The 11,760-nt window shown below is 41.9% G+C and overlaps 1 protein-coding gene across 1 annotated transcript in view; it reads right to left on the bottom strand.

Annotated features, from left to right (window-relative positions):
• Positions 1-8,909: 8,909 nt before the first annotated feature.
• Positions 8,910-11,760, bottom strand: part of PLEK2 (pleckstrin 2) — a 116,801-nt gene continuing 113,950 nt past the window's right edge. Inside the window, exon 9 of the mRNA XM_044074026.1 lies at positions 8,910-9,552. Coding sequence (XP_043929961.1) covers positions 9,425-9,552 — 128 coding nt within the window. The 3' untranslated portion in view covers positions 8,910-9,424. The remainder of the gene's footprint in view (positions 9,553-11,760) is intronic.

The following is an 11,760-nucleotide window of genomic DNA, read 5'->3' as shown; positions in this document are numbered from 1 at the left end:
CCTGAGTTGGCTGTGCAGGATCTGATTGTTTTGCTGGGACAGTAGATGAGGTATTTAAGGTAAGGTCCAAGCTGGGCATTGAGACAAGTTCCTTAGTATTGGACACCAGTACTGGCGGGGCCAGTCTGGGGCAATCAGTATCATCTTTGGCATCTTCTGTCTGACCTTTAGGAGTACCTTGGGGAGGAGAGGCAGAGGGGGAAAGGCATATACTGATAGGTTTTTCCAGCTGAAAGATAGGGCGTCCACTTTCCATGTTTGTCTGTGATAAATCCTTGTGCAGAATCTTTTTAGTTGGTAGTTGTGAGGGGAGGCAAATAGATCTATGTCCGGGCATCCCCATTTCCTTGTTATCATGCTGAAGACTTGTGGATCCAGCTGCCACTCGTGGGGATCCATGAGGTTTATGCTTGATAATTCTGCCAGAGTATTTTTCCTTCCTGGCAGGAATTGTGCCTGCAGATGTACTTGATAAGTCAATGTTGTGTCCCACAAAGTCATGGCTAGTCTGCAAAGGGGGTAAGAATGTGTGCCCCCCCCCTGCTTGTTTATATACCTCATGACCGTGGTGTTGTCTGTCTTTATCAGTAGTTGTCCTAGATGAAGTAGGTCCTTGAAGGCTGTCAGGGCATTTTGAACAGCTAGCATCTCTTTTTGATTGATATGTAGATGCATTTGGTTTGAGGTTCATGTGCCCTGAATGCATCTTCCTGCTATGTGGGCCCCCCCAGGCATAATCTGATGCATCCGTTGTTAGTGTCTGCCTGGCTGGGGGTAATGTGAATGGCTGTCCCTTGTTTTGGTGACAAGCCTTTGCCCACCATCGAAACTACTGTTGCAGGCAGGGAATGAGAGTAATCATGGTTTCCAGGCTGTGGCAATGCTGAGTCCAAACACTTTTTAGGTACCATTGAAGTTTCCTCATATGCAGTCTTGCATATGGAATTAGTAGGATGCAGGATGCCAAGAAGCCCAAAGCCTGCAGAATTTTTCTTGCAGATAACTGGGCCTTTGTTGCCAACATTTTGAAATAGGTAGTCAGTTGCCTTTGTTTGTCTGGCATGAGATAAGCCATCTGGGCAGTTGTATTTAAGCTTGCACCCAGGAATATTATCTCTTGAGAGGGTACTAGTTTTGATTTCTTTTCGTTGACTGTGTACCCTAGGCATGTTAGAAGTCTTTTCACAAACGCCAGATACTGTAGAAGAATGTCCTTGTTCACTGCTTGAATTAGACAGTCGTCCAAGTAAGGATATATTTGTATTCCTCTTTGTCTGCAGAATGCAATTACTGGTGCCAAGCACTTTGTAAAGACCCTGGGAGCAGTAGATAAGCCAAAGGGCAGTGCAGAGAATTGGTAATGCATTGAGCCAACCTTGAATCTGAGGTATCTTCTGCATATTTGTCTGATTGGGACATGCAGGTATGCTTCTTTTAGGTCTAAATTCACAAGCCAAGCGTTCTTGCCCAGCATGGGCAGAAGCTGCTGCAAAGTCAACATCTTGAATTTTGGTATATCCAGGAATGTGTTCAGAATAGATAGGTCCAGTATTGGCCTCCAGGCCTTGTCCTTTCTGGGTACCAAGAACAGTCTTGAGTAAAATCCTTGTCCCTGCTCTTGCTCTGGTACTTGTTGAATGGCCCCCATGTCCATGAGGGATGAGACTTGTTTTTGTGCCTCTGCCCATTGATTTTTTGGCAGATCTGGCCAGCCGTTTGCCTTTGGCAGGGTATGGCAATGGAACTTGTAGCTCTGTGACACGATATTTAGAACCCACTTGTCCTGGGTTATAATGTGCCAATTTTAAGAAAAAAGTGCTAGTGTTCCCCCTAAGGGTGCTGCCAGGAGATAAGTGCTTGGTGCAGGCAGGGGGAAGTCATTGGGACTGTTTCCTGTAAGGTTGTGATTTGTCTTCTCCAACTTTGCTTTGATCTGTATGAACCTTGCACCTGGGATCTGCCTCTAGAGCATCTGGATCTGCCCCTTTGAGGTCTGTCTGACAAAGGAAAGGACCAATTCTTTGTTGGCCAGTGTCTACTAAACCTAGGTGGCTGTACTTGTAAAAAAATCTTTGACCGTTTGCATAGATTTAGCTTTGTCCTCCATTTTCTTTAACACTTCTTCTGCCTTGACACCAAACAGAGTATCATGCTGTAAAGGTGCATCTAATAATTTAACTTTGACATGATCAGGCAGATTTTGTTCCTTTAACCAAGCATGCCTCCTAATTACAGAGCCCATAACTGCGGCCCTGCAGGAGGCCTCCAAAGAATCAAAACCACATTGCAAAGTATGCTTTCCAACTTGTTCAGCTGCATGCAATAAATCCTGCATTTCCTTGTTTTCTGCACATTGAGTTTAACAACATTTTTTGTTTAACCAATACCATGACATGTTGCTGATATTTGAGCATATGAAACTGACAGTTTAAGGCCCTTATAGCCAAGGTAGCAGTTGTGTAAACCTTTTTTCCCCATCTATCCAGTGCCCTAGAATCTCTGTCAGAGGGGGTAGGTTTTTTTGCAGCGGAAGCTTTAACTCCTTTGGGATCCTGAGAAACAGTTTCTGGGTCTGCAGCAGGGTTTTTAAAAAGGAATTTATGAGAGTCAGGAACCCTGTAATATCTGTCAGGCTTAACAGGAGCTGGAGGTAAGGAGTCAGGGGTAAGACTAGACTCCAAAAACACATCATCTACAATGTCTAACACAGGTGGAATGGCTAGTGGCCTGTGTTGAGGTAGTAAAAGGAAATCCCTGAGCCTCTTTTTAGATTCTGAAAAATCTTGGCTCTCCCAGTGGAAATGCTCCCTCATGGTATGCAAGGTTTCCCCAAAAGAATAGTCCTCTGGAGGAGAAGCTGAAGGTATAGATTCTTCAGCATCAGAATCCACATAGGGGGAAGAGAATATTCCTGATCACAAGAGGAATCAGAAGAAATGGAAACCTGATCTGAAGATTCATAGTCAGTCTCTTGCCTAGGCCTCTTATCAGGAGGGGGATGGGAACCCCTGATCAAGGTAATCAAGTCTTCGGCCATTTTGAGCATCTGTTTTTTGGGCATAGAGGCCTGACCACGTGGCTCTTGAGTTTGTTTCTTTGCTTTAGAAGGTGCTTTAGTCTTTGCCTTTGAAGCTGAAGTCGGTTTAATGCAAAGATGTTTAGGTCTGAGTACACCCTCAGAAGCCAGTGCCTGCTCAGCGGCTCCAGACCCATCTGAAGGAATAGTATCCGAGGCTCCAATACCTTGAGTTTCTAGCGGCATGGCCGACTCCACGTGGGAGTCAGTAGTGGCCTGCGACTCTAAAGTAGCGGGCATCAGGGGCTGTGAAAGCGCCTCACTGAGAACCGGCGACTGGCTTAGGAGAAGCTTCGTCGTCGGTTTAGGGCCTCGGTTGTCTATCTCTCTCCCTTTCTTTGCATTTTTTGTGAACTCTGGTAGTCGGATGGCTATCCGACAACATTTCTGGATAATTAAACCAGCGTCCAAAATAGTTTAAAGCAAAATCATACCGACGCTTAATAGTGCGTTGGTTAAATCTAGCACAAAACCGACAACCAGAAACGTTGTGATAAGGGCCTACGCAAGGAATATAGTAAGAATGAAAATTCTTATGAGGTATTTGCTTTCCACAAGAAATACAATTATTTACATTTTCTGACATCAGTCTGGAGCAAGAAAAAAGTTTCCCCAATGGGGTACTTAGCTTTATTGAAGACTTCGGATCTGAAACTCGAACATGAAAATCTCAGGAGTTGGCTGACCGGCACTTGCGAACTGCTTCTGCTTCGGGCACCACGCAGCAAGAAAGACTAAAGAAAATGGCGTTGGCTGCTTCTTTTATACCCCTGACGACCTGATGTCAGGGAAGGGGCAACAGCGGCCAACGCAGGACCCAGGACTTTGGAATTCAGGCCGACTGAGGGCAACCTGCCAGCAGGATTACCCAAATGTAATGACTGCAACAGTGAAACATGAACATCGGGGTATTATCATTGCCACCTCAAACTGTATGTGAGGGTGACATGTATTGTAGGATATTATCTCCACATCATGACTAATGGAGGACACAACGGGGGTGTATAATCACCACATGATGAGGTCCTTTGCTTGGTACAGAATGGGGGAGTATTACCTCAAAATGAATAGCAGGGTGACCCATAATGGGGATGGCAATATCTCCACATGATGAGGTTCTGTAGTTGACACACAGTGGGGGAGTATTATCCGCGCCACCTCAAAGTGCATGTTAGGGTGACACATGATGGAATATCATCATCACCTCATTGAAATTGATGTCAGGGTGACGCACAATGATGGAGTATTATCCTTGCCACATGATGAAGTCCAATACATGACACAAAGGAGGGTATTACCATCACCACATAAGGTCTTTTGGGTGACACATAATGGGAGTGTATTATCAGTGTGTCATCCTAACATGCATTTTGAGGTGGCAGTGTGGGGTATTACCAACACCTCATGGTAATTATTAGTGATAAATAATGGTGGGTATTATCATTGCCACCACAAACAGAATGAGAGGCTGACACATAATATGGGTTATCATTGCCACAGGGTTCGATCTATGACACACAATGGTGAGTATTATCATAGCCACCTCAAAGCGCATGTCAGGGTGACATATAATGGGGGTATTATCTCGAGATGACGAGGACCAATGGGTAACACATAATGGGGAAATATAGTAATCTCCACATAAGGAGGTCCAATGGGTGACACAACATTGTGGGGTAGTAGGTCCACCTCAAACTGCATGTCTAGGTGACACAATGGTGAGGGCATCATCACCACCTAGAAGTGGTATGTCAGAGTGACAAAATTGGGGGGTTCTTATCAGTACCACCTCAAGCTGCTTGCCAGGTTGACATATGATGGGGATAGTATCATCACCACCTCGAACTGCATGCGAGGATGACATCTCAAAGTGCATGTCATGGTGACACATAATGGGGCATATTATCACCACCTGATGAGATACGATGGGTGATGCACAATGGGGAGGTATTATCACTAGCACCTTGAAGTGCACGTCAGAGTAACACAATGGGTGGTACTATCATCACCTCCTAAAACTGCATGTCACAGTGGCACAATGGTTGGTGCTATCATTGCCTCCTCAAAGTGCATGTCAGGGTAGCAGATAATAGGGGGTATCACTGCCACCTCAAAGTGCATGTCAGGATGGCACATAATAGGGGTATTATCATTACCACATGATGATCTGATGTATAATGGGGTAGCATCATTATCACCATGTGAAGAGGTCAGATGGATGAAACATAATGGGGGTGGTATCATTGCCACAAGATGAAATCCAATGGGTGACACAATGTGAGTAGTATTATCACCATCTCAAAGTGTATGTCAGGGTGACACATAATTGAGGGTATTATCACCACCTCAAAGTGCATTTGAGAGTGACACACAATATGGGCTACTATCATCACCACCTCAACATGCTTCCTTTCAGGGCAGAACATAATGCATCTGATGTGTGACACAATGGGAGAGTATCATCACTACCTTAAACTGCATGTCAGAATGCACATAATGGGGGTATTGTTGCCACTTTGGGTACATGTCAGGGTAACAATGGTGGGTCATTATCATTGCCACCAAAATTTGCAGGTCACAGTGACACAAAGGGTATCATCGCCACATTATCATTGCTACATGATGAGGTCAGATGGGTATCACATAATGGGAGGCATTATCACCATCTCAAATATTATCACCATCTTGAAGAGCATATTATGGTGACACAGTGCGGGCATTATCATTGCCACCTCAAAGTGCATTTCAGGGTAACAATGGTGGTATTATCATCATCATTTTGAAGTGCATGTCAGGGTGACATATAATGGGAGATATCATTGCCATTTGGTCTGATGGTTGAAAGAATGCAGGGCTATTATTGCCACCTCAAAGTGCATATCAGTGTGACACATAACTGGGGGCTATTTTATCAATGCCACATAAGGTCCAATGGCTGACACATAATGGGGTAGTATTAGTGTTATCATTCCCACCTTGAAGTATGTCAGTGTAATGCATAACAGGGAATTTTATCATTGCCAACTCAAAAGGGCATGTCACTGTGACACATAATGGGGAGCATTATCACTGGTATATGATGTGGTCCAATGGGTAAAACATAATAGGGGGTATTATCATAACCACATCGCCATGCATGCCTGGGTGCTGCATGATAGGATGTTATCATGACCACATAATGAATTTCTATGGGTGACGCATAACTGGAGGGTATTATCGCTACCTCAAAGTGCATGTCTGGATGACACATCACAGGGGAGGTATTATCATTGCCACATGATGAGGTCCAATGGGAGACACAATGTGGGTGTACTGACAATGCCACTTCAAAGTGCATTCCTTAGTGACACATAATAGGGGGTATTTTCATTGCCATATGGTGAGATGTAATGGATGACACAAAGGGGGAATATCACTGCCACCTCAATGTGCATGTCTGGGTAACAATAGGTATCATCACCATGGCCACATCATATGGTTCGATGGGTGACAAATAATGGGTGGGGTATTATCATTGCCATATCAACATGCATGTCTGGGTGACACAAAATGGGTTGGTATAATTGCTACCTCAAAGTGCAAGTCTAGGTGACATATAATGGGGGATATTATCATAGCCACTTGTTAAGGTCTGATGGGTGACACATAATGTGGGGGTATTATCATTGCCACCTTGAAGTGCACAGCAGGGTGACACAATGAGAGGACTACTATCATCTTCACACATTAGGTTTGATAGGTGACACATATTGGGGGAATTTATCACACCACCTTGAAATGCATGCCAGAGTGACACATAATGGAGGGTATTATCATCATATGATGAGGTGCGATGGGTGATGCATCATGGGGGGTATTATTGCCACATGATGAGGTATGATAGGTAATACATAGTGGAGTATTATCACTGACACCTCTAAGTGCAGGTCAGGGTAACACAATGGTGGGGTGTTATCACCACATGACAAGGTCTGATGGATAACTTATAATGGGGTGGGTGTTATTACTGCCATCTCTGAGTGCATGTCAGGGTGACACATAATGGTAGGATATCATCTTCTCTACACAAGGTCCGATGGGTGATACATAATGGAGGTATTATCACCACCTCAAATCACGTATCATGATGACACATAATGGGAGATACTTCTACATGATGAGGACAGAGGGGTGACGCATATTAGGTGGGTACTACCATCGCAACATGATGAGGTTCAATTGCTGCCACATAATGGGGGGGTTATTACTGCCAAATGATAAAGTCCAATACATGTTAGACTGACATATAATGGGGGGATTACCATCGTCTCTTGCAAGTGAATGTCAGGGCAACATAAAAATACGACAGGTTCTTCCAAGTAAAAATAACAGTTTGTGTCTTAGCTAAATGTGGAGCAACTACCTTTAACTCAGTCTAATTCTGCTGGGAAATAGTCTCCATCAGAACCATAGCCTGGGCTAGGTGAAGGGGGCAGCTGCCTTGGGTGAAAATTGTGAAGTGGCGTAACTGGCAGCTGTGTTGGTGTGGGAGTATCGGCTTCATAAATATTGCATCTGCAGTCTTGGCAGAAGTGTTACACTTGCAGCTATAGCAAGTTGCTTACTATCATTTCAGGGCATTTTTTTTTTTTTTTTTTGCTTTCGCTCCTCAACCTTGAGATGAGGAGTACCAGTCTGGGGAATTACACAAGGTGCCAGATGACCAGCCATGGCTCTGGTTTATGTTGTAATTTTCTCTGTATTCTTCTAGCAGAAACAATTTAGATTCTTTTTCAAGGTTTTCCTTCAGTGTAGTTGATTCTCTCTCAGAGCCACTGCTCTTGGCACTCACTTCCTTTCCACAAGCAAATGCTTCTTCACTTGGCGTCTTTCTGCCCTCTTTCTGTATTACATTCAACAGCTCATTAAGTAAGCATCCCCTTACTAATACAGACAGGTATTTTTCTGTTCTTAGATAAATAGGTACAATTTAACAGAAACACATTTCCTTTAAAGAAAGGACATACATTTTACAGTGGGCTCAGCATAATATTGCTATAAACATTAACTATATCACTGTTTACAAAATTCTGGATAATGTGCAAGCTTCAGTTTGGTGAGAACTACTCTGCTGAGGTAAAATACATACATAAATTAAATACATCATGCACTAGCTTGTCTGACTCTTTAAGACTACAGTTTAGTTCTGAGATTGGGCTGCCAGTATTGCAGGCAGACATACCTCTCAACTGTCCAGATTTCCAGACAACGTCCAGATTTCTGCCGCATAGTTTTGGCCTGTTCCTCGTAACTTTTTTTTTTATTTTCTGGCAAATCTTTGAGGATTGAAGTCGGAAAATAATTCAATCGTTTTAGTTTGACTTCATACCCTTCAAAAAATTATGCTAATGAAAAACCTGTTATTCTATCAACTTTCTAATTTAATAACAGCAGTATTTAAAACTTGCCCCTATTTTAGGCCTTTGTCCCCCCATTACTTATGGCTTTGTCCAGATTTCTTGCACTAAGAGATTGAGAGGTACACAGGCTGAAATCTAGCTGATACTTACAGTCCAGTCTTTTGCTTTGCATTCATCATTAATGCTTCAAGGCACTTGTTTCTATTTATTTCACTGCTGCAGACAGTTCTGCAGTCAGCATGTCCTCCCTCTGCCTGTGTAGGTTCACAATTTTCTGCTTCTTCCAATATCTTAAAGACATGCACACTGGTGAATTTATGTGATGGTCTGTCATTCCCTCCAGGACTGTTTTCATGCCTTAGTCCCCCTGCCTGCTGGCTTTCCCATGACCCCAAATAGGAAAAGCAGGTAGTGGAAAATTGAATAGTACTTTTTTTATTAAAGGTAAATTACAGCAGGTACAAAACACTTGAATATATATATAAAACGCTGACTGGAACAATAGTATATTTCTGGTATTAAAAGTAGTTATTACAGTTTTATACTCTATAAATATATATAGTTATTTATTCCATAGCATAAATTCAGTATACAGACTATGCTCAGAAAGGGTATTGTACATAGAATGTAGTTAGTCATTTTAGGAACCCTGGCAAATCCTGTATGTGCTTGACTGCAGGGGATGAAGTGGTAACTTCAAGACAATCATACATTGCAGCACACAACCCTATGCCCCCTGTATGGTATCCATTAAAACATGAAACATTAAGGCTGGCATAATAAAAGCAGGTGCCCACTGTCACAGTATATGGTTGCTACCCCCAACACTACTTTCAAAATAGCTGGTACTTGGTGGATTCAGTCAATGTAGGTTAATTTTGGTTCAATAGTTTGAGGAAGCAAAGTCTTCACAGAATCCTTTGGAGTCTATCTTTTATAGAAGTCCAGATCAAGTCTGTTGTTTGATTGCTTCAATCCATTCTGTCCTTTCACCCTTTGAACTGGCTTGAATATAATAATGAACATCCTTCTGTGTTATGATTTTGAATAGATTGCCTTGTACATTCCCTTTCACACCTGTCCAAGAAAAAAAATAAATAAAGCTATCAGCGTCATCATGTTTGCAGGAAAAGGTATAATAACAACTTTACACAACTGACCCATTCACACATATGTCTTCCAGTACCCAAACTGACAGCTGCAGCTAGGATGCTAAAATTAATATGCCATGTATTACTTTAGTATAACAGATAAGGTATGGATTTTCAAACAAAAAGTTGTGGATGTTGCATAATCTTGCAGAACGAAACATGAAAGACTACACTTTTATGACATACCACTCTATCAATATTTTATATAATTTCACAGGAATGTGCTTCAAGACCATAAACACACAAAATGCAGAGACACTTCTGAAAAGACAGAGTTGAATATTTTGTTTTTATTTTTTCCTTGTTAAATTGGTAAGTCCACCAGCCATACATGCCTCATTTCAGGGGCAACTCTGGAGTCACATGGGTTGCAAGTTCCCCCTATAGGAATCAAAGATTACAGATTAGAGCTCATTAGCATCTCGTAGTCTAAGACTCTTAACCCTCTGTACTAAACTTCCAGGCAAAAGGTGGATGATACACAGTCATTGATCAAGTGGTTATTCAACCAGAAAGGTCATTAGAACATAGTCAACATGTTTGAGTAATATCTGATCTACACTTTTGGCTTCTGACACCATTCAAAAAGCAAGTTTCAGCTAATGATACAGAAGCATGTCAGATCACTGCAGGTGCTGGCAGTGAAGTTGTATAACAATTAGTTGCCAAATTATAATGCTAATGCTATTTGACTAAAAGTCAAACATTACAGCAAAAGTCAATTTTTCTGTCTTCCTTGCCATGTAGTAAATTTTGGAGTTGATTATGCGGCAAGGGTTATTGTTCACAGCCTTCCGTGATGAGTTGAAGGTCTGCTGGGACTGCTCCTGAGAAAAATGTGAATCTGATTTTGAATTCAGAAAAAGCAATTTTGTTAATTTGTGATGAGCAAAATGGCATTCAACAAAGTAGCTTTCAATCATTTGTCATGGTCCTAGTAGTGCATTTAATCTAAAACTCCATTGAAGAGTGGGGAGTTTGCTTCACAAGCTTACTTAATGCAAAGTGTTAACTGTAAGTGAACAGAAGAAAGGAAGAATAGTGACTGCGGTGTACACAAAAATACAAATAAACATTTTTTTTTAAAAATAATGTTTTTTACTGAGTCACTCAAAGAAAAAAAGAAAAAATAAGGAAGAGTGAAAACTTTGCAAAAGAAATACAGACAAGCTGATTTCAAAAAAGCATTCGAGATTGGTTTTGCTGATTGTGATAATGAGGTACCAGAAGTAGCAGGAATCAGCAAAACCAACCTCGAATACTTTTCTAGAATCAGCTTGTCTGTGTTTCTTTTGCAAAGTTTTCGCTCTTCTTTTTACTTTTTAGGACGACTCAATAAAAAGCATATTTATTTATTTATATATATATATATATTTTTTTTACTTTAGTTTTTTATTAACTATGACACTAATTCTGTACTTATCTAAATTTATGCATTTTGTTACTTCCCATACCTATAAAGGGGTACTACAACATCGTAAGGCAGATCTGCTTGTTTTTCTTCCTGCGGTGCTGTTCACTCTTCTCAGGTGACTTGCAGAGAGGTCTGCTCATGTGACCCAGTATGGAGGTGTCAGCATAGGAATAGTCACTTGTTAGGAACCAGGGACTAAGACTGTTAGGTGGAAACAGCTTCTTTGTAAGTACTATAAAGCCAGGCATATACATATTTAAACGTTTAATGTCACTGAAATGAAGGGAATATGGATGCAAGAGAGCCACGGATAGGATTCCTAATGTATGAGGCCATCAAACAAGGTAAGATAAACTGAATGCTGTACTATAGGAGGTGGAGGAATGTAAATAGCTTGCTGTCACTGTGTTTGGCGGGGGTACTTATAGTAATGCCACACATCTCTACAGTAGGGTGGGGTTTATCCATGTAATGCTCTGGGCAAACATAAGAGATAACATAGTGTTGGGGATTGTGTGAGTGTGTGTGTGTGTGTGTGTGTGTGTGTGTGTGTGTGTGTGTGTGTGTGTGTGTGTGTGTGTGTGTGTGTGTGTGTGTGTGTGTGTGTGTGTGTGTGTGTGTGTGTGTGTGTGTGTGTGTGTGTAGGAAAAGATGTAGGGAGATGAGTGTCTGTGCATCCCACTCTGTCCCTCTGTGGTTCTGCCATGTCTTTGTGGGTGT

The sequence above is a fragment of the Protopterus annectens genome, chromosome 6.part0, assembly GCF_019279795.1.
Source record: "Protopterus annectens isolate FY-2018-M chromosome 6.part0, PAN1.0, whole genome shotgun sequence".
In the NCBI taxonomy this organism is placed as follows: Eukaryota; Metazoa; Chordata; order Ceratodontiformes; family Protopteridae; genus Protopterus; species Protopterus annectens.
Note: the sequence above shows the minus strand (reverse complement) of the source record. Positions and strands in the feature narration are given on the sequence as shown.